The following is a 23,296-nucleotide window of genomic DNA, read 5'->3' as shown; positions in this document are numbered from 1 at the left end:
TGTTCATACCCGTATCTTTGTAGGTAGATGTCCCTCTGATGTCTGCACTTGATGTTGTATCTTTCCGGGAGCTGAGTGACTTCTGCTGGGTCCTGACCTCTGGTTGTTATCAGTAGAGCAGAGTGCGCCAGTCACTCGTCGTGCTGTCCCCTTGAGCCAGGGACTGCCTCCTTTTGCAATTTTGCACTGTTTATGTTGAGTATTTCTGCTGTTTCCATATGAGCAGTGCTTCTAGCTATCAAGACCAGAATGAAAAACGCTTGCTAGTCACTCTGGAGGCATAAACGTGGCGAGATGATCTGGTAAGCTGCCTCCCACTGCTGCTTTGTTAAGAGACATCTACACTTTTCTGGAGACTGATGTAGTCACCTGYAGAGTCCTCTCTGATAATATATTTGCAATTAATTGCCTGAAAGTCACGCTAAGGTCTTGGGCACGGTTCCATAACACAGCTAATTCATGGTGATTAAAAAAGGATGATACTTGTTACACAAGTTCTTTAGCAGGCAGAAGATGACAAGGCTCCCTGCATTTCTGGCATTTCCTTACATGGCAAGGGTATCTGTATGTTAACATTCAGGATATTTCTTTATTCTAATTTGACATTTTCTTCATAATCTTTCTGAAGAGCAAGGTGGAAGAGTGTTTCTTCAAATATGGAACTCATTGGAAGCAACCAAGAGCTCTGAGAGCATGAATACCACCAGATTTGCTTTCAAGTCAAGATTCAAGATTCCTTCCAAAGAGCTCAAGCATCAGCACAATCTGATCTATATGGGAAAAGTCCCTCCACATYATTATCTAATTTTAAAACACACTTGGAGGGGCAGCACTGACCCAAGTCCTTGCTGCCAGAACTCAYACAGGCATTATTTACAATACTACCATCTTCAGATAGTTTTAAAATCAAATCAGCCAAGCAGCTTTTGAAGTGAGCTCGCATGTTGGGGAGCTTTCCCAGCCCCGAGCCAGCCTCAGGTTCCGTGTCAGTGACTAAGCAGCAACGACTGAAGTTGTGCACCCTGGGTGAGAACAAGGAGTCATCCTGAGCCCCTTGGTTTGCAGAAAAGCATCCTCTCTGCAAGAGGTGGGAAGTCCCAGRAAGAAGAACAAGGGAGAATCTTGCTACAAGCAGTCTGAGTCAGAGACCTTGTCTTAATCTGTGATAATGGAGGTGAAAGCCTGTATTTATTTGTGTTCTCATCTGCACAGCAACCAGTCTAGCACCTACTGATAAAATCTACCCAAGAAGGGGACTTACAAAAGAATTAAGCATTATTCTCGGGGAAGGACTGATATATTGGGGGGAAGCGAAAAAAAATCCTAAAATGTAAAGGGTTGTGCTAACTATCAGGAAGTTTAATCAGAAAAAAATGCATAAACACTATCYCAGTTTAATTAGCAACTGAGGGACAGGCAGGACATGGGATAGATTTATAAAAYTTAGCTTTGTTGCTGCCAAAGATAATAACACTCTGGGGTCAAAATGACTTAAGACAGCACAAACCCTCAAATGCCTTGACTGAAGATGAACAGAGCTCTAGAAAGTGCTGYTCAGAGCTCACCGGGGCACACGACTGGATGAAACGTTAGCTCAAAGACCTGCCTGAAGCCCCCAGAGCACTGCCAGCCCACATAACTGTGAGTGTCAGGAGAGAGCACCTTCCCCAGGCATGTGTTTTCTTTACCTCCAGCTATTTATATCACACTAGGAGGCTGGAGAAATGAAATCACCCCTCAAACCCTCATCTAAGCTGAATTCCAAAGCTGCTTTGACCTTTATGACCTATATTTAGAAAACCTGAATACAAATCTATTATGTACTGGGTGAAGGTTGGTCACCCTATACATGCAGTATTGGGCTGACATTGCGTTGTAACTACTTTAAGCATATTACATCTGTCTGGTTTTATTGGGTTTTAATTAAATGAAATTAAATGAGCGTATATTTAGATTGAGACAATATAAACTGACATTCATGCAGATATGCCAGGCTGGCGGTAAGATACAATCTTAATGGAGCAGAGACTTTGCTAACTATTACACTCTCCCATGTAATGAAGTATCTATTTAAACATGTGTGTTTTTTTCTTTTTTCYTTTTTGAGGAACAGCTCCACCCCACTACGGTGCAGTACAAGGGAGCTCAATTAGCACCTTGCAAGATGGATCAGAGAGTGCCCAAGGCACCGCTGCGCTCGCAGAGACGACGGCGGCTGTAAGCGGGACCCAGGCACTCCGAGGGGGAGGCCCTATTTTACCCCAACTACAAATGCAGTACAAAAAAGCCATGAAAGCCCTCAAAAGGATGAAGCTCTGCCCCCCCCCAAAATGGCAAACCTCTTGTTCCTCACACTTGCAAGGGTGGGACAGAGCTTTGGTGCATCCTGACTGGGTATCAGCCGGCCTGTAAAAATAAAACTTCAATCATATCTGGAAGTCTCTTGAGCTGAACTGTGGAACCCGCCCTTACTACATTAGAGAGCTAATCAATTTCTTTCGGGAGCCTGCGGATGTGCGCTGCTCATTGATTTCTAAAAGGTTCCCCTGACACCTCCCTTGGTAATTACTGTGTCTTCAGCAAGCAGCCAGCTCTAGAGCTGGAATCCCAGGTGAAATATTCAATTGAGATGTTGCTCAAGAACAGCAAATAGGAAACAAAATTTGGACACAGTGACAGGGTTTACTGGCTTGTTTTTAAGCTTGTTACCTTACCAGACCTGTGAAGCAGCCGGCGGGCGAGGCAGCCAAGTGCCTGCAAAAGAGGGGCTGCAGAATGCATAGTAAGTGCATCCGGAGCTGCTTTGCTGCTCATTTATGGTAATTTCTGATGCTGATTTAGATTTAGTTGGCTATGAAGTGAAATACATCCATGTGCACTTTCCTGTCGCTGTTTCCTAAAGCTTCTCAGAATAATTAACAAGTGTGATATTTTCTTTCAGCATAAACAGATCAAGATTAAACCATGTTGTGGGGGAGATAAGCTAAAGGTCACTGGGAAATTTCATAAGCTATAAACGCATTAGTGTAATTAGCGCTCCGTGGTACATCAAGGTGGGATCAGGAGTGCCAGGCTGGCTTCTATTTCTGACGACACTGATGTCTCATTACCCACTCCCCCAAGTTAAAGGCTGCCTCTCATCAGCCAAGCATCAGCAGACTTGTGCAGAGGGCACCTGATCTGCAGAAATCCATTAAATGTTCACCTTGCTAGAGGAAGATGGTACTGTCTTGCCAGCAGTCCCTGTGACAAATGCCTTTTGAGAGCCCAGAGATGCAGCGTGGCCAGGCAAGACAGTCTGCCTCTTATTTAAGCACAAGACCTCTCTAGACACTTGCTGTTCCAGCTCTGCTCTCTTCTGCATTTTCTGTAGGATACAGAGGGCTTTTTTTTTGCCCCCAGACTAATGCTGCTGTGGAGCGTTGCTCTGCTTTGTTGAACAGCCTCTGCAGTTCACACTGGGGAGCTGCACTTTTTATTCATCAATGAATAAAGCAATGTTTTATTTGCTTTAATTCTCTAACGGCCCCTACAGTCCTGGGAGACTGAACAGCGCAGCAGCAAGACAAGAGTTCCTCGCAAAAACGCGTGCATTCCCAGCCACTGTCAGGAATTAACAGCTTGTCTCTCAACAACTTGTACTTGGTTTATCAAACAAGCAATCTAAAAGTTTCTTCAAAACTGCATCCACATTCCTTTGAAATCCACAGAACTGCTGCTTTTTTTTTATTAACTTTTTTTTTAAAGTCTTCACTTGTCATATAGCAAAAACGACAAAGGTCTCAAGAGAAGGCAGAGTGTTGTCTTGTGCAGCTTACGTAAGGAGTGAAGTAGCACACGACTACTGACTGTAAAACCTCAAACACTGTTTCGTTATAAACATTTCAACTGTGCAGCTAAAAGTATCTGAGGCCTGTGGAGTTGGTAGTGAAATATCTGAGACTCCCAAGGATCTGGGACAAAATCAAGACTGTCTATTGAAGAAGGAATCCAAGTGATGCTGCAAGAGGCATGTCCACGCTAATCCCTCCTTTTAACAAGCCATGATATCCTGCCAAAATGGACCAGCTCCAGAAACGGTTTCCATATTGTAAAAGAAACAAGCTCAAATCAAATTGACATTTGGGTTTAGAATTGCATTTCAGCAACGCGGACAGAAAAAAAATGCAACAACCAAAGAGAAGAGAGGAAGAAGTGGGGAGGCAGGGAGGGCTTCCTTGCTTTGCTACCTTACCCGAGCGCAGCTGCTTGATTCGCCCATTGCTGGTCGCGGTATCAACAGGCAGGAAGTCCTTGAACCAGGAGATCTCGGGGTCGGGGTTGCCGCTGGCGGCGCAGAGCATCGTGGCCGTGCGGGCCTTTTCTACCACCTTCAGCTGCGGGCCCATGTCGATGGTGGGGAAGCCAGCGGGGAGGTGGTCTTCTGCAACAGGAAAACAAGACACCAGGTTAGAGGGATGTGTTCCAGCACCAGGACAGGCTCCAGCCGTGACAGCAGGGCGGGGGTACAGCATCTGTGCCTCTGCTGGAGAGCAGCAGCCTGCCTTCCCCACTGAGAAGGTTTTCAAGCCCKTAAAGCACATTAGAGTCTATAATGAGCATTCATTATACCAATAGAAGCTTCCACTAAATTTAACTCCGTTTAAATCAACTGCCTTGGGAAATGTCCATAATTTTCATTGATACGGAAGCTCCATCTATTGTTGTTAATAGTTCAGTAAAAGCAGGTATTTGCCTTTTTGCAGGAGGACCAAGCTGGAGATAACAAAGACAGCCAAATAGTTTAAGGCATCTTGAAACACAACAGCTAAACAATAAAACCCCTTAGAATGGTCCAGAGAGGCCCTTTTTCTCCTTTTGACTAAGAACATCTTGTCACACTGGTAGGATACAGAGTACATCTCCTCCTCACGCCCCCAGATCCCACTTGGGATGCTTTGGGAAACTGCTGAAGGTAAATCCAAGGCACCACGCTTGGCAGCGCGCCCCCCAACACATCCCACCCGGACACTGCGGAACGACGCTGCTCCCTAACGCCGACACCACGCACGGAGCAGGCAGGAAAAGAGGCAAGGGGGTTTGCTGCAGCCGAGCGCGCTCAGGTGGGCTGGCCTGGAGCCCTCGCGCGCTCCCACACCAGCGCTCAGCAGCAGCTGCAGAGCAGAGCTCCTTTGCTCATTCCATGCTAAACCTGAACTGCAATCCAAAGGACATGCTTTCACAGAAGAAGAGAGTTGGAAGAACATTCAGAAGCTTTTAAAGTACCAAAAACTCAATTATTTGCAGTACATTTCTTCTTCTTCTTTTTTTTTTTTTCTTGTTTTAAGGGAGCTTAGTCAAACCCCTTCTTGGGCAAATGAAACTCMGAAGGTTCAAACGAACAAGACCTCAGCATCTTCCAGTCTTGGAGGAGTCTGAACTCGTTGCAGGCTGGTTTTGGCTGCTATCTCCGCATACCTGGATCCTCGCCCCCTCATTCCCAGCAGGAAGGTACTAGCAACAGACCACATCAGGTGTCCTCCCTACCCCTGCCAAACCCGCTGCACAGTCCTGGCTTCTGGTGACTAATCTTAGACTTTCTCTGTGAAGATCTCAGGAGAATTCCCAGGACCCTGCACTCGTTTGCACATCAAGAGGCTGCAGCACAAGGCAACATCTGCTGTAAACACAACATTGCCCAGGAATTTTGTTTTGCTGTTGAGATGAGAGTGGTTAAGAGGCATCCAAGGTTTTCTATAGGAAAAAAAGAAAAAAAAAAAAAAAAAAANGGTTAAGAGGCATCCAAGGTTTTCTATAGGAAAAAAAAAAAAAAAAAAAAAAAAAAAAAAAAGAAGAAGAAGAAAAGGAAAAGGTTCCCGATGCCTATTAAGAGCACTGGCCATATTTTGTCTTGTCTCCCAGACAGGCCTCCCTAGAAACCTCTCGTCATCGGCAACCATAAAAGGATTTTTTTTTTATGAAAGGTACCACTGAAAACTAGTTCTTTTTTTAATTTGCTCTCCATTGATTTTCAAAGACGAGAGGCACACAGAGCTTAACTGGCAAGACACCAGCACCAGTATTCAATAACACGCGGCAGAGGCGCTCAATACTCGGYGGCCACAATGCCTGCTGCTCCTCGGCTGCAAGGAAACAAAAGCAGGAGACGCACAAAAGTGCAGCCCAATATAGACTCCGCGGCAGAGGAAGCTGCGTATGAAACGTGGTGAATAAAGACATTCCCTTGGATCGAGGCCACGTCGGCCTCAAGTGCAGCACCTTCCTATTTCTGCTACGGGAGCAGATGTTCCCTCCACGGAGGCTGAAACCTTGCAGTGAWTTAACCTCATCACCGCGCTTCATGTTTACCCTCTTTCCCTGGTTTGCTCRAGAGTTTACACAGAAGGGGCTAAGCTAAGTATTGCATAGTTAGCTTGATCTGAAGTCTGTGTGGAGGCTTAAGCACATACCTCAAAGCAAATCTAAACCCAGCATTTGTGCAAGAAATCTCTCGCCATCTKCAGTGATCCTTTGTCCACAGAAACGGGAGGGAGGATTAGAAACCCCTCCGTGTGTGGCTGAGCCCCAGGTATGCTGCTGGCCTGCTGCACTGCAGTTAACTCTTAAACCAGCAGTTTGCAAGGAGCCACAGATGAGCTGCAGCTGTACAGCTGAAGAGAAAAGAAGTGAGAAGAAGGGAAAGGCAACAGAGAGAGAGAAAAAGAAAAAAAAAAAGAAGAAACAAGAACTTTTTTTTTCAATTACAAACTGAAACTTCGGAAGGGCCACGAGCAGRCTGAGGTCTTGCTAGTAACAGTCACCAAGGAGCCAGGAATGTCCCTCTGGCATCCAGCATGACAGASTGTGCAGAAGATATCTTATGCTCACTTGACAGGCTGCTTTGCTAATCTCCTTTCTGAGGTGACAGAAATGTAACCTCCCTTCCCTTCCCGCATTCTTTTGCACCACAGATTTCTCATCTTTAAGGGCAAAGCTGAGGTAAAAAGCCTTCCCCAAGACCCATGCTGGCACCCAGACCCCCTTTACTGCAGCAATCATGTAGCTCAGTCACCAGAAACTACCTTTTCTGAGGCTGCTGCCAGGAGACATGCGCTTTGGGGCATCCTTATTCTTACTTCTCAAAAAAACAACCAAAATGAGCAAAAGGGACAATTGCAACTGATGTCTTGCGTGACACGTGGACGAGCTTCAGCATGGAACCACAGATGCCTTCCAGCTGCCTACAGAAAAAAGCTCCGGAAGAGCCTGCAGTGAGCCCAGCTGCGGGTGGCTGAATCCTGCAGGATTACCCCCAGGATCTTACCTCCAATGTGTAAGCCCTTGCCAAGCACAAAGATTGAACRGGCTGAATCTGAGGTTTCTACTCGTGCAAACCCAGCGTGGCACTCATGGGCTCTGCAGCCGGGTAGTTGTGTTTTGCRGGTCATGGTGACTTGGCACCTGTAAAGGCCTCCCCGACACACACTGTGACTTTCCTTTGCATCAATGCAATTCTGAGAAACAGTATTTTAGAAATGATAGTGAAAACTGTAAACATTTTTATGGGCATTGTTTGTCATGTTCCTCTTCCTAGGAAAGCCAGACCTGCTTAGTATCATGAGTGCAATTGTTCAGACTGCCAAGGGAGAGAAAAAATGATACCCAGTGTAATTTGGAAATAGCAAAAAGTGGCTTTTCTATACATTACAGTTATAGCTGTAAGCTTAACTCTCTTAAAATCTATCAGAGCCACTGCCCCACAGGACGGGGTGTTCTCGGCTCTCTTCCAGTGAGATATTGGGCCTTATCCCCATGCAAGGCTGGAAACAGCTTAGCTTGCCCACCGGCTTCTGCAGTAATGTCAGCTTAGCAACTTGCAGCCCTACTTCAATTCTAGGGGCTTGGTAAAAATGAGTAAAACACAAAGCTGCTTTTTCACTCCCGCCAGCCACATGAAGCCGCTCGGAAGCACAGAGTGCCAGGGACAAGGCAGGAAAGGGACTGAGGGCGGCAAGAGCTCTCTAATAAACACATCTGACCACGGCCAGCATTGCACAGGAGCAGGACGCGCGTATCAAAAGCTATTTCACTTGCTCCCTATGGGTTCAGCGAGCCAGGCTGGAATTCCCCCCAGCTAAATGCACCGGAGCTGAGGCAATCCTGGCAAAAGGTGGTGGTTTGAGGCAATATAATAGGGGAGGTTGTAGGGACAGCCCAAATCTGCAGAGGGACTCGCGCCTGATGGATCGGCAGAATTACCGCACGCACTTTACAAGCCTTCAAAGCTCCCTTTGAGGCACCAAAACACATTAGCAAATGCAAAATTATCAGTGCAAGGAAGATATCCTGAGTAGCTGGCAATATTAACTAATGGAAGATGCTAGTGAGATCGTAAGCGCTCCACAATCCAGGACATCTGTCTGCTGAATAAACAGCCCTAATTCCTCCAGCCCGGGTTACGCAGCGCGGCTATTCAATTACCGCAAGACAATGAGAAGCGCTCGAGCAGCCCAGAGGCCCAGAACAGCGGCGTCATTTCGCGCGATAAGAAAACCCTGACGCGGCTCCATTCGGGTCGGGCTGAGGCTGCACAAAGGGTGTTTCAGCGGCTGCTTCGAGGCGATTCACCCTTCCCGGGGCCCTGCAGGCCCCAGCGGGGCTCAGCAGAAACCGCGAGGGCCGGGGATGGCCGCGGATGGCCGCGCAGGCCAACGGGCCGCGGCGAGCGGCCATGGCGCCTCTGGGTGGCGTCTCGGGCAGCCTCGTGAGGCGGCCTCGTGAGGCGGCCACCCYGACACGAGGCAGGGCGGCCAAACCGGCGCCCTTTCAAAGGCAGCCAAGCAGCAGGCTGTGCCAGGCGGGTCTAACACATTCACCTGCTGAMAACAAGGGTTTTTAATCACAAAACTGCTGTTTTCCTGTGACATCAGGGCAGCCATTCGGCCCCGGCGCCTTCACCGAGCGCGGAGGAGGGCGCCCATGCTGGGCTGGGTGTGCGAACCAGCTCCGGAAAGATTCTTCCGTGTCGCAGCGTAACCACATGAATTACTGCGCTAGAGCTTACAGTAAACAAAGTGTTTGCTATCGCTCCGGAAGATCACAGCAGCAAAACAGCTCACAAAAGGAAAATAGTAATAACAAAAAAATCCCTCCTCTGAGTCAGTCCAAAACAAAGCAAGCACTGTAAGGAAAATTCAAGAAAATACGAGACCAGGCATGGCAGGAGAGGATGAACGGGTGGGCAGRTCGCTGCCCTGGGGCTTGGGCCGTGGGAGCTCGTGGGACCGGCTCGTCCYAGAGGCTGCAAGTCCCGAAGCGCCGGCGGGGAGCGAGCTGGCGCTGAAGCCGCTGGTGGTGCTGGCCCTCCATCGCTCGCTGGCCATTAGCCCCATTCAAAAGGCACTGATAGCTCCCCAGGAGCAGAGCTGGATGCCTGTTTATTGTGGCGAGGAGCAGCGTGGCTTCGCCAGTGTTCCTGTGAGCCGACGGAGCCTCCGAAAAGGCTCTGCTGTGGCTCCAGCGAGCACGAGTCCTGCTCCCAGGAAGGTATTAGTAGCTTTTGAATGGGGCTAAGCAGCCTTCTCGYCAGCCTCACTGAGGCCTCCAGACCTGTCCCCAGGGGCTGTCCGAGACCGGACATGTTTTTATCTGACACCGAGTGGCAGAGCAGAGGAACGCTGCCATGACTGTGCATGCTCCGAAAGRCTTCTCCAGTGGTCCTGCTCACCACCACCTTCCACGTGGCCCTGGCGGGTGAAGCAACCAAGCGAGCTGCTCGTAACGCATTAACAACCTCATCTTGAGCTGCAATTCCAGCCCTGGCCCAACTGTCTTGGCAAGGAGAAGGATGAAAAAGGCTGGGCCATCAGAAAATAAATCCTTCCTTATAAGCAATGCAACATTCCACTAACAAACCCCTCTTGGATATATCAGACATATCCCAACACCAGCAGGATCAATCTCTGCTCTTCTCCTGAGGTAACTGATCCAGCCAAGGTTCAGATCAGGACAAAGAGAAGCATCGAGAGAAGACCTGCTGCCACCTCCAGCAYGGCTGTCCCTAGGCATGGGCCAAGGGAGGACACTAGAAATGTCCCTCTGGGAAGCAATGCGCAGGTCCATTACCACACTGCTTTTGGATTGCTCTGRTCCAAAGTTTGCATACACGAACTCATGGACACCTGCTGAGATGCCTAGATGTGGCCACAGCATCAGGAAGATCACAGTTTGTCTGCTCGGGCATAAAAAAGACTCTCAAAGACTCTGCGCCATAACGTAGAGTTTACCCAAGCAGATGACACAACTGCACAGGCTTGAGGGAAACACGGTGCAAAGTCCCTCGAGAAACAAAGGAGCACCCTAGACCCCCTGCTCCAAATCCCAGCCCACCGCTCTGACATGAACACAGCAATGTCCCCAGATAATTCAATCCCAAACCACAGTCATGACCAAACAAGCATTTTTTCCTGAAAGACCAGAGAAACCAGTCACTCATGTCACTCACGCTGTACTAAAAAGCACTCAGATCATATGGTGCTGTAAGTCATTTAAGGGCTTAGAGTATAGCACAGCAGGAACTGCAGTGAGAAATGTCAAGAATGTGGGTGAGGAAGAGCTTACAAAGTAAAACAGATCGTATCTGCAAACTTTCTTGACTGAAATAAGTGTCCCTTCCTTATCCCTTTTCTGGGGAGTTTCCCCCCCCCAGTTTTTATTTTATGCCAAAAATTACAGCATAAATTCAAACAAGTRAAAATAGAGCTTGGTCGGTCACATGCCACTGCTGACAAACAAGACTAGACTGTTTCAACAACTATGCCTGCAGTTAGAAATATGCATTAAAAAAAACAAAACACACAAAAGTTCCTTAAACACAATGGATTCAGAAAGGTTTTTCAGGTAACTCCATAGTATGAAAACAGTAAAAGGAGACCAAGCTGTGCTTTAAGGCAGGACTGTGCTATTTGTTGGTATCAAATGTTGAATGTAACCTCCYGTGGAACTATTTTCAAACCACTGTTTTTAAAAATGTTTAATACCTAGAGATCCAACACAACCATTGGCACTGCACGTTTCCCCGTGACACAATATATAAACACACTCCCACTAAAACATACCCCAAACTTCACTCTTTTCAGAGAAAAGCATGAAAGTGCTGCTCATTCTTATTCTAAGTTGTTTATGAATCTGCTGCATTTTCCATCTTTCTTCACCTGCCCAATGTGATAGGTGATTAGCATGGAGATTTTCAGTCTTAAGTTGTGCAATCAATAATGCATTTACATATGCCATTAAATACAACCCATGGCTAAATTAACGGAGCATTTGACTTCTGATCCATTTATGTTTGGTTGCAGTTGAGCACAAGAAAAAATGCACAAGCACCGAGCTAATATGACAGCAGAACTCTCCCACGCTTTCTAACAGGGAGTTTCAGATTAATGTGAAGCATTCCTGCTGTCACTCAGTTGGAATACTAAATCTGTTCATTTCCACTTCACAGGCCAGAATGCAAGATTTTCGGTCACTTAACTCCCACTGAAAGGGCTAGATAGATGGTGCTAAAATCTGATCTTGGTTTAGCTCCTGCAGCCTGTCTGCATCACTGCCAATGCAGTGGCTTCACTTCCTCTGGGGGAACATCACAACCTGTAAAAGCAGTAATGCCAGCAAGTCTCCCAAGACTAACACTAAGGATAGGGAAAAGTTGCATGTTTTGGCAAAAGGCCTTCCTAAGAAATTACTATTTACTAGCAGTTGTTCCAATATGGTGAAGAGCTAGCACTGCCTTAGCTTACACCTAAACATCCGGATAAAGAAGGTGTCCAGACACCATGGCACAGCAAAAACTGTCTGCTTTTTAAGGCTAATCCCTATGATATTATGTGAGAGAGACAAACTGTATTCTTCCCTCTTTCATTTTCCCCCAAAATCCTCAAATAAAATTATTTGGAACATTGTAAATATCCTCGAAAGACTTGCTTGGGAAATGAAATCTAAGAGTGTCCTGGGGAGGAGCTAGAGAGTCATTAGAGAGAGCACGAATATGCCCAAATTCTGGGAATCGAGAACTGCCAGCGCTTCAAAAGAAAACGAGCCCTCTCCAAGAAAAAACACTTTCTCAAACGCTTGCTCACTGTCTGCTCACAAAGCCTAAATTGAAGCTTGCTGGTAAACTCCCTAAATGGCAAGCTTGGGGATGCGCCCGCTTTGTAGTGCTGGGAGAGTCTCCAGTCCAAAGCTAGCAATCAGCGCGCGTGGGCGTGGGAAAGGAGGACAAACACAAATTCCTACAAAAACAGGGCTCCTCCGCAGCAAACGAGCTGCAAAGCGCCCGCTCTGCTCCGCTCTCCCCGTCCCGACCCGCCGCCTCTTCGCCGGTGCCATCCGTTCCCAGCGCGCTGGGAAAACGCGTGGCTGTCTCTGCCGTTTCCTCAATTGTAGCTACTGGTGTTCCCAGCTCCGTAAATGCATCAAAACRTTTTTAGAAAGCAAGCAAACAGCCCCCTCAAAGCCAGAGCACAGAACCAACTGCAGTAAAGGCCAATAAGGTGCAACACAAATGAAAGCTCTAGTCTCAACTTGTTCTTTGCGCTATTCAAGAAGAAAATGACCGTTAAAAAATATTCATGCACYTCTGTGATGCTGAACAAATTTCTCAAATGCCTTTTCATCAGAGCAATTCTAACTTGAGATGAAACAACAAGCGTGAGGTTTCAATGCACTCGTTCTGTTGCAGCCAACTCAGGCACGCGGGGCTGTGTGCATGAAAACCCTTCTGCAAAGGTGAGAAAGGCTTTCATCTCCCTCGAACCCCAGGAAGGCTGGTGATGRGGCAGATCTCTGTTTTCCGCTCCGAAGTTTCAATGTGCCACATGAAAAATCCTGAGGCAGCGGGCAACTCCTTCATTTAGCTGGTGAGGAAGTGACTTTTTGCAAAGGGGGAAACTCAGGCTCCCGGGTCGTCAGGACCCTTCCCCTAACACCCCAGATATTTACACCAACAGCTTCGTGGGGAGGTGTTGCGGCATCTTCCATTTCCCAGCGCTTTGGAAGGCGGCAGCGCCACATGGGGCTCGCACCGGGGCACAGGGAGCTGCTCTCCCAGCCACGTGCCTGCGGCAGGCGCTTTCACCAGCTTTTTTTCCAGCTTGGGAAACCACAGCCACCTCTTTCTTTCCCCAGTCCCAGGTTAGACCAGATTTTCCAGTGTAGATAGCTTAACTGCACTATTTACACTTCATACATCCCAAAGAAAGAGACCTTGGCTTTGCCAGATCAGCTTTGTTAAAAGGAAATTGGAAAGCTAAAAGCCCAGCAGCCTTTCCGACCCGCTCCGGTGGCCTGCRCAGCCGTCCAGGCAAGCTGAACAGCCCGGGCTGCTCGCTGCGGGCACCAGCAGGCCCCACAAGGTGACAGAGCAGCGTGTTTTACCCGGGAGGACACCAGCTGGCAGGGGGAGCGCGCGGAGGTCGTGCGGACCGCGCTGTCCTCTCCGAGCGCGGCAGCGCTCACGGCGCCAGCGCCCCGGCTCCCGCAGCTGGCAGCAGGAGCCTGCCTGGGTAGAACGAATTGGAAAGAGGCCCTGAATTCCTAATAACCGCAGTTACGGTCCCTGGGATTTATGCCAAATTAAGGACAATTAATTTTCCTCTCTTGATTATTACACACCTTAATAGCTCTGTCCTTGAGTCAGTTCCCTCCTTCGTGTGCGTGGCTCTTTAGCTCAGGCTCTAAAATTTGATGCGCTTGAGGAACGGTTAATAAGAAAGTTCTGAATCAGACCCAAGTTCCTCTATCTCTCATGTTTTACAACAACGGAAAAAAAAACAATTGGATTCAAAGTCAGCTTTAGATCCTAGATTATAAAGGCATTTGCTGCATAGCCTCTGCACTCTAGTCTTTAGAGGCCTTAAACAATTCCACGTTTCCCTTTAAGATGCTCTTTTAAAATATCACATGGCAGTATATACAGATAATCAGCATTGTTTTCATTAAATGATTTCAGTGAAGTTCACTGGCTTTATTTGATATACAAAAGACTATTTAACCTGCTCCCAAGATACTTTTCTGATGTAATTACAAGCAAGAGATGAAGCAAGGCTCTCCCAGCTGTAATCACCGACAGGAAGGAAAACTTTCTACTGAGCAGAGGCTGCCTAGAAGTTCTTTTCTTTTTCTTTTTTCTTTTTTCTTTTTTTTTTTTTTCCTGGCAGGTGGAAGAGGCATGGTTTAGCAGGCATGGTGTTGAAGGGTTTACAGTTGGACTTGATGATCTTGAAGGTCTTTTCCAACCATAATGATTCTAAGATTCTATCATTTCCTTGCAGTTGACAGGACTGTGAATCTTTATTTCCTCAGCTCTCTGTGTAGAGGCCAGTGCTGTCAGGACTATCAGGCTAGAGAAAAAGTCAGAGACAGTGGGCTTTCAAGGCAGAATAACTGCTGGCATTTCTCTCAGGTGCCTTCCAAGGGCATGGAAACAGCACTACAAGTCTCTTCTCAGAGCTTYGACAGCAAACTCTGCAGCACGGCACAGTCCACTGAGGTCCTGAAGTCACAGCCGTGATTTTCAGAGCTCATGAGGGATCTAACCATGAGTTCACCTGCAAAGTGAGAGGTTGCACCTGGCAAGGACAGAGGAAATTAGCTGAATTTCACTGCCCACTGTGCTCAGCTGACAACCAGGACCCAGTGCCAGAGGGGAGATGCCCTGCACAACGAGTCTCTGGTGCTGGACGTGCTTATGGCAGCTTTAGACTCCYTGAGAAAACATATTCCAGACAGGAGATCCTAGACCCGTGACCTGCCTGAGGGAAGAGAAAGCAGATGCAGAYGGTATCTGTGAAAAGCCACACACTTGTGCCCTTTCCCAGACGGCGCCCAGTCCCCTTGTGACTCRTCCCATGTCTCAGAGTAAGAAGTTTCTCTAGAAGACACACATGTCCAGTGGGCAGCAAACCCGTGCAGGCAGCGCCGCCTGCTCCCRCGGCATCCACCCTGTGGACGGGCTCTTTCCAGCAGACAGTCACATGTTCTGATTTCCACCACGTCTTACCCACAGCAGACCCAAAGCCTCTGCACAGCCCACACAGAAAAAGCCCTGCAAGAAACAGGGAAATGTGCCAAAAAAGAGCCACGAATGTTTCCTTCTGAGAACCGAAAAATCAAAGTTTGATCCCGTCTGAAATCCTCAACCTAAGGCTAATCTGGCTCTCTGAAGCAGTTCACTCCCTAGGTTTTTTCTCCTCCTCTTTGTCCCGCTGAACTGTGGTCCACAAGATCCCTAACATATTTGATTTGCATGTGCACATAAAAACAGAAAGCACCAGAGTGGAATAAATGGACTAAGTGAACATCAGCTTTACACGGGGTAGTTTATGGATTTTTGTTTTTCCCAGACAGACCAGGTAGCCCTTAGATTAAGAAAACCTGAGAAATACTYGTTTGGGACATAGGACCCTATCACAACGAGAAGCTGGGCTGCCACGGCGCAAGCTTTGTGCCCAGATCTTGGCACACATTAAGAACAAAAGGAAAAGGTTGATTCTTCTTGGCAAATATCCTGCAAACGGGTGAAAAGAAGAAAGCATCATCTTAAATTTACATTGAGAAAAGAAATTAAATTAGCAGGTAGATTTTGATCATGAAGTGACCTTTAAAATGATTGAGAGAAGAAAACATCAGCCACTGTTATTTCCTTTGACACACATCCCTCCTGAAGGCAGCTCTGTGTGCAAAATATTATTGCTAATTTTATTCCATGTTTTCAGACTGAATTTGAGATAGCTTTGTATTTTTTCCCCCCATAGGCAGTCTTCAGTAACTTCTTTCTTTATATGTCACCCAAAATCAGGGAAAGTATTGTAGCTGGACCTGGAAGAACTGAACAACTTTACGATATTTAATAATGCTGGTAACTATAAAAGCTAAGCACAGGAAGGGTAATAAAATCTCAAGCTCTGAAGTATAAGGGACTCTCTTTCTTGTACCACGTACTGAATTGCTAATATAGTCCATGTCACCAGGGGAATATGGTATGTCACTATGCTGCCCTCTTAGATCCCCACAGGTGCTGGCTACTTCTGGAGGTCACAGTCATAGCCAGCCAGCTAGTGCCTTCACACAGCCACCTCCTCTCATTCAATTGAACTTATTACTACACTCAATATACGAAAAATTACAGCATTTACTGCACAAACCTTTGTGAGTTTTCCAAATGTAAGAGGGCTTTCCTTTCCTCCTGGCTCAGGCAGGGTTGTGAAAAGATTGCCAAAAATTACACCTATCTTCTGACTTCCACCACCTCCTTCTAATGCTCTCAAAGTGCCTTGCTGTTTCCTCTGCAACATAAAACTGCAGAGATTATGCAGAATTCATACCCGCACTGTGACAAGCTCTTTTAAAAGTCAACACCACCACTTACTATCTGCTTTGACCTTGCATTTTAACAGATATAATATCATACACAACTCCATCCTGCGCACAAGTTGTCTTATCCCAAGGTCTGAGGAAGACAAGGGTTTTGACTGCCAACACTCTCTCTTGGTGTGCCAGACCAGACTTTCCTTAAGCCCAAATCAGAGAAAACTGGCCATGTCTGGTAATTTCCTACAGTAGCCATTTTTATTTCTAAATCTTTAAACAGTATCATCATTGAACTGCGGACAGGAGACAATCTGCCATTTCATCACGGCAAGGCTTTTGGACATAGGAGTGCCCTTGGGCACTTCTTATTTTGTCTCTAATATTTTAAGTAGTTAMGAATGAACTGTCTAGGGGACCTAAGCGATGAGGTGGTACACAGGCCAACCAGATGMTCCAGTAGCCCTTGTACAGCTCACAACAACACAGCGCAGGCCTGAAGTTCCAACAGTTTTCGTGGGACTAGTCAACGTGCCCCTGCTCTCAGACCCTGCAGTGACAGGAGTCCATTTGTGTCAGGGTTTGGGGACACTGCAGGACCCGTCCATGCCCTCCCGACTCTTCGCACGGATCAAGCATGTCTCCATACACCCCCCAGTCTCCACAAACAAATCCGCTCTTCCTGGAGCAGGAGATGACAGACGCTACCCGGAGCGCTCCGAGCACGTTGCAACAGGCTGTGGCTCTGGSAGGACAGGTTCGTCAGCACTGCCCGACCTGCCTGGGCTGACAGCTGCCCTCAGGCTCCTCTCCGAAAAGGAGGAGCGGGGGGACCCGGCCAAGACAGCGGGTCCCTGCGTGCCCTGCGGCCGGGCGAGGCGCCGGAGCCGGCCGGCTGCAGCACGCCACGGAGCAGGCGGCCTCGGGCGCTTTTCCTGGCTCGGCTTTGTATTAACATTGGATTAAGCGAGCTGATCAGCTGCATGACGAGCACAAATTGCCCTGCGAAGCACCCCTCACTGTGCCAGGCCGCCCGGGCTGCTCCTTGCAAGGAACGTGCTGCAATCCCGCCGGCTGCCGCTTCGGGAAGAGCGGCTCGTAAAGGCGCCCATTGGCAAGTCACATGCAGCACGGCGCAGCGCTGCAAACTCATAATTAAATTCATTACTCCATACAATTTTAAACCATTCTTCAAATAATTACAGTAATTTGATAAGCAGAAATCACATAAACCTGCCGCAGTTTTATCTCTCCCATTCGCTGTCTGCAGGAAAATGTGTGAGTAATTAGATGATAACAGGCTGGGTTATGCAAGCAAAACAAAACTAATACCATCCTTACTCCGAAAGGCAAAGGAATGCAGGAAAAGATGAAGCTTGGGCAGTTCTGGAGCAGCAGCGAGGGCCGAGCAGGGCATYGGGAAGGGGAGGCTGCGGGCGGCCGTGCTGGAAGAGCCGCCCTGCMGCTCCCATTCCCGCGCCGGGAAGGGCCGTCAGGTAACCTTGGCAACCTGGAGGCCCGGAGAAGGCAGCCGAGGGAGCSGAGCGCTTCCTGAAATATTCTGGGCTGTGACGGCACATTCATTAGCGCGCGGGGCYGGAGGGAGGCCCCGTCCGCGCCTCACCTTGCTGGTGAGGTGCCCGACCTTGCCGGCTGGCAGGACGCGACGGCCGGCGGGCGCCCGGCAAGGCGAGGGACAAGGCGGGGGGTTCACGGGCAGCCGCTGCTCCCGTGTGCAGACRGGGAAGGGAGGCCGCTTGCCGTGCTGCGCCCGCGCGGCCTCCACGCCAAGGCCAATTCGCACGGACATCCGCAACGCTGGCGGGTGAGCGGCGGCCGCCACTGACTGCAGGAGGAGGCAAAAAGAGCAGCTGGAGGCTGTGAGCAGGCACAGAACCCTCTGCGCAGATCCCAAACCCCTCGCCTCGCTTCCCAGGATCCAAACCGGCCCTCAAACCGCGAGTTCAGAAGCAGGGCTGGCCAAAGGCCGCTCTGCCACACACAGGGTCTTCACACCATACCCAGGAGCTACAGGTGACAAAAGTGAGGAAAACAAAAAAGGTCAGGGATGACTTTTGGCAGAAACAGGAAAGCATGGAGCATGTCAGGCCGAGACACAGAACGGGCCAGCAGATCAATGAAGCGGCGCGGGAYGGCGAGGGGTGACCGAGGTGCTCGGATCAGGTTTCTGCGAACGGATCCCATAACAGCACCATGGAGCAACGGGATGGCTCCGGGCCCTCATTCTGGAGGAGCGAATGAAGAGTCATCAATTTCCTGAAAGTGACTTTATGCCTCGTTAAGGCCCATCTAAATTATATACAAGATGACTTCCAAGTAATGGAAAAATGAATCTGCAGACAGTCCTTCCCTCTCTCTCCCTCCTTTTTCTTTTCTTTTTTTTTTTTTTTCTTTCCTTGAGGATGTGTCTCCAATCAGCCTGAAACCAAACACTTGTTTCAAGGAGAAAAATTCCCATTGCCACAGGGAATTATTTCAAAAGGAGCTCTCCAGTTTTAAATTCAGCTGCGCCCATCACGCTCCTCTTCTCGCCCGAGAGCCTGCAGCATCCTGGCCAAGAAAAGCGATTCCAGAGCTAAGCACCACACGTAATAAGCAGTTTACGAACTCAGGCAAGATTAGCTTTAAATAMCACGCTTTCCAGAGGAATCAGTCTCCGTGTGGCAACTCTGGAGCTACTTGGGTTTATTCTTAAAAGACCTTAAAGTGAAAGAAATCCCACATCTTTGCAGAAAGAAAATTGGAGCTCGCTAAGTGAGCAAGCACCATGAAACAAAAGGGGCAGGAACAGTAGGATGATGCATTAGGAGAATGGGGGTTTAGGATACATTTTAGAGCTACTGAAACCTGAGTCACTTATGAGTTCATGAAGGAAAGGGATGATCCAAGAGACTTCACCCCTCTACATCCCACGGAGCTACCTGTGCTGCGTTCCCAGCCTCTTCTTCCAGTTCATCTTTCTGAAGAAAYCAAAGGATTAAAATGCCTAAACCAGCCTCTCCCCGGCGCCTGGGAGAAGCGGCACGGCTGGTTTGGGCTCCTGGTCTCCAGCAGCAGTTTCTGCTGTGGGAGGCTGCGCTCGCGAGCCTCGCTGTGCGGGCCGGAGGCTGCCGGCGCCGCTACCTCGCCCCYGGAGCCGGCCAGCTGCTCATCAACCCCTGTAGCCCAGGGCTCCAGGCTGCTGCGTGCCGTGCTCAGGAAGGAATTTTTTTTCCACAGTGTCAGTTGTTCTCTGCTTTCCTTGCAGCAGCGGAGCCTGATTGGAGGCTGCTTGTGGGCTGGAGGGAGCGCAGGCTGATCCGTGAGAGCTGCCTGAGCTTGGGGCTTGGCGACGCTAATGGACCTCTGGGGAGGGGACATGGAGAAGGGCTTCAGGAGAGGGAGCAAGGGCTGTTTCTCTGCGCAAAGAGCACAGCGAGCTTTGCAGGGAGTGCACAAGCCTCTACAGACAAGGCTGAGCTTTGCGCGGGGCCCCGGCAGCAGTGGTTGCTCTGCAGCTGCAGCATGGGATGGTTTCCAGGGCCGTGAGATGCCCGGGGGGTATCACAGCACGATCTGGTGACAGCTGGTGACATGAGGCGGTGAGGACAGATAACCCAATCTCCCTTCTGATCTTGCACTGCGGACATCCAAGGATTCTGCTGACAGGCTTCAAAACGGCGCAGCAAACGCTGCCGCTCCAGCCTGGGCTTCCACCAGGGCTTGCCACCGACGAGAACAGATCAGGCAGCAAGAAGTGACTGCGGCCGTTTTGGCTGCTTCAGCCAGCTCTGCCCTGATGTTCCCGCCAGCAAAGAGCTAAATGCCCCCGGCCGGGGCACKTGGGCCCCGCAGGGGCAGCCGCGGCGCCGCAGACGGACGATCCTGGCCACGCTGCGGGGCTGCCCGCGCCGCCGGCACAGCTCCGCCAGCCTGCAGCGCTCCCGGCATTTGCCACAATTATTAGGGATTTACGAGCACAGCGATCCTGTCAGTCGCCTGTAATCTCCCTCTGAACGAGAGTCGCTCCCTAGGAGGTAGTGAGTGAGTTATACCAGCCTGGAAGCAGAAGGGAGATGTCCCCCTTGCAGGTCCCTTTGGCAGACACGCCACCTAAACACGATTTTCCGCATGGTTCCCTAAGGCCTCCTGGCAGCCTTGAAGGAAAAGTCAGTGTCTTCCAAGCCCAGCCCAGCAGCACATCTCAACACGTGGCAGCCCCATGGCACCAACGACGGAGCTTGGTCTCCTGCACGTGTGAACCCCGGCTGCGCTCCAGGTAGGCACCAGTGTGAAAAGTAAACGGAGAGCGCAGGGTACCTGCACGGGCTGCTCATCCTCACGCACGATGGCACCTGCGGCTGCCAGAAACAGTTGCACGCAAAAGATCCTGCAGCCAGGGAAAGTAACGCCCCAAAAAGCACAGCATAAAACACTCCGAAGGGGAGGAATCCCACGTAGCAACAGACATTTAATTGAGCCACTACCTGCAGCCATCCTATATACACACATCCAAAAATCCACACAGCCCAGCTTCAGCTTGCCTRGTGCTGAGGTTTGTACTACAGAAACACAGCAAGCACTTCGCTCCCTTCGCTAATTATCAAGACTTGGCTCTCTGCAACGAGACCTGATTGCGGGCAATGATTTTGCTAATGTAACTGCTCATCTTCTCCATACCTGAAACTCTGCGCGAGGGAAGTGCTCCGGAGGGGAATACATAATGCAGCAGACAGCATGCTATGCCTCTTTATATGAAACCATAATCCTAAGGCTTCACCGTTCGCACAGTTCCACTTATTGTACTACAGAGGCTCTTTTCACACTAGCAGAAATGTCGTACAATTCATTTCATAATAATCAAAAATCTTTTTAAATGGGAGTTTTTAACAGTTGCACTGGATTTCCTGACATTTTTTGTTACACTGCATCCCAGTAATTCTTTCTGCAGGGCTACCTACTGGAAAACAGAAAGGTTCCAGCACTACTGCTCCTTGCATCATTAAGCTTCTATCTCATAAGTAACAGAATTCTAGGTAATTCATGTTTAATTTTTCACACATGATTATTCAAAATGTTATAGCCATTAATTCCTCCTCAACCCCCTGGGCTTTTCCACATGTGTTTTCAGCAGTCCTGAGCGTCCAGAGGACACAATCAACATTGCAGCCTCTTACGGGTCACCCGTTCAGCCGCCTCCCCTGCAGCAATACCAAGTTTCACAAATCCTCTCTGGGGTCTATGTCTATCCAGGGCAAGTGGCCAGGGACTGTACATTTATGGCTGTAATTAACTGTCCTGTTTTCAGATAGAAGGACCACCTCATACAAGATACTGACTAAGGAGAACGTTGAAGGCAACCTGAAGCCAAATAAATATATATTTTGGAGACAGCAGAGAGAGAGGTTGTAAACCCTGGGAACTTTCCTGGAAAACCACAGCTTAAGAAGCTCTAGCTCAGCTCTCCATTTATGAATCTGCATTTAAGTACTTCTTAGAAGCAGGCTGGTTATATTCAAAAATATTCGCTACAACCCTCCTTTTGAAGCTGAAAGAGCTCCAGAGGATGCTTGGCAGGCAGCGCTTATAAACTGCCTAGGCAGCATAAGCGCCTTATTAAGCTCTGCCTGTCCAAGGAGGGCAGGCAGGACCGGTGATCCCGAGCAACGGGTGGCTCCGTAAGGGACGGGGTTTGGGCGCGCGGCTGCCGGCGCAGCCCCCCCGTGCCCACGGGAAGCAACTGCYCGGCCTCCGTTACACAAGGTGTTTGCAAGCGTTAGGAGGAGGTGCTCTGCAGGACAAAATAAATAAATACATCAGTCCACTGTGCTGCCTTTGCAGACTGATTTCCCTTTGCAAATTTCCCCTGAGCTGCATACGGCTCTGTAAGAAGCCCTTATTTTCCAAAGCATCTTGGCTTTGACAACCACAGTCCAGATTTTAACGTTTCAAGCAATTCAGAGAGCACAGAAATTTGTGCTAATGAGGAAATGTGCCAGCGCACGCTGTCATTTCGCACGGGCACAGGAGCAAATGAAGACGCGGAAGGTCTGGCCAAGGCAGCAATTGAAGGAAGGAAGAACTCGTGCAGGAGGGTTAGACCTGGGGCCAAAAGCCCACAGGAGTCTTAAAGATGCTCTTCGGCTTAAAAGGGGGAAACAAAACTGCCAATTTGCTCCACAGATGCTTTATATCGGGACTGGACCGGATGGGAGCAAAATTGACTGCACCAGTTTGGCAGGTCTTAAAACATCTCTCTGGAGGGGAAGAGTCTAACTAGGCACCAAAGCGAGGTAATGCAGCAGCTAGATCATCCCAACGACCGCGTGGAGACGGGCTATGGGAAAGCAGTGAGGTAAGGAATGAGGGACGAGACCTCAATAGAGATGCAGAAAAGGTTTAAGAAAAAAAGCAATTATGTAGATCACGTATGAATACAAGAAAGAATAAAGTCATTAGGGAAATGCAGACAAGAGGCAATAAGTAACAGAATCTCCACCATTAGGTAATTTTCTTTTCTCCTTGGGAGAAAGGGGCAAAGACTTATGGTCAGGCAACTTTATGAGGATGGTACAAGAAAGAAAGGAATTTGAATTGTTTCATCTAAATCCCTCTGGGCAGAGTTGGCATTCGACCGACGTGAAATAAGCCACTTGCCTCACTGGGAGAAAAGCAGATGGTGACGATATGAGGATGAATATTTGAGCTTCCCTTCTCCATTTATTCTTAACTCGCCATTTCCTGCTCCGCTGCGGCAGAGCTCGCTGCTCCCCGGAGGACAGGCCACCCTGGATGCCACTGCAAGTTGCTGGGGCTGGTGGGACTTGGTTCCACCTGCCCCCACTGAGCGGGAAAGCATCAACCATTGCGACAACAACGTCCTTCTAGGTACAGCTGCAGGGTATAGGAGAGGTATAATTTTATGAAAATAGTTTGTTAATGAATGTTAATC

The 23,296-nt window shown here is 48.9% G+C and overlaps 1 protein-coding gene across 1 annotated transcript in view; it reads right to left on the bottom strand.

The window, feature by feature from the left end:
* The window catches only part of PTPRF (protein tyrosine phosphatase, receptor type F), a 259,306-nt gene that overhangs the window by 93,819 nt on the left and 142,191 nt on the right, over nucleotides 1-23,296 (bottom strand). Inside the window, exon 5 of the mRNA XM_026033302.1 lies at nucleotides 4,235-4,423. Within this exon, the coding sequence (XP_025889087.1) occupies nucleotides 4,235-4,423 (189 nt within the window). The remainder of the gene's footprint in view (nucleotides 1-4,234; nucleotides 4,424-23,296) is intronic.

This window comes from Nothoprocta perdicaria, unplaced genomic scaffold (assembly GCF_003342845.1).
Source record: "Nothoprocta perdicaria isolate Ctin4 unplaced genomic scaffold, notPer1 scaffold_0, whole genome shotgun sequence".
NCBI classification, from domain to species: domain Eukaryota; kingdom Metazoa; phylum Chordata; class Aves; order Tinamiformes; family Tinamidae; genus Nothoprocta; species Nothoprocta perdicaria.
This window is presented reverse-complemented; position numbering and strand designations above follow the sequence as displayed.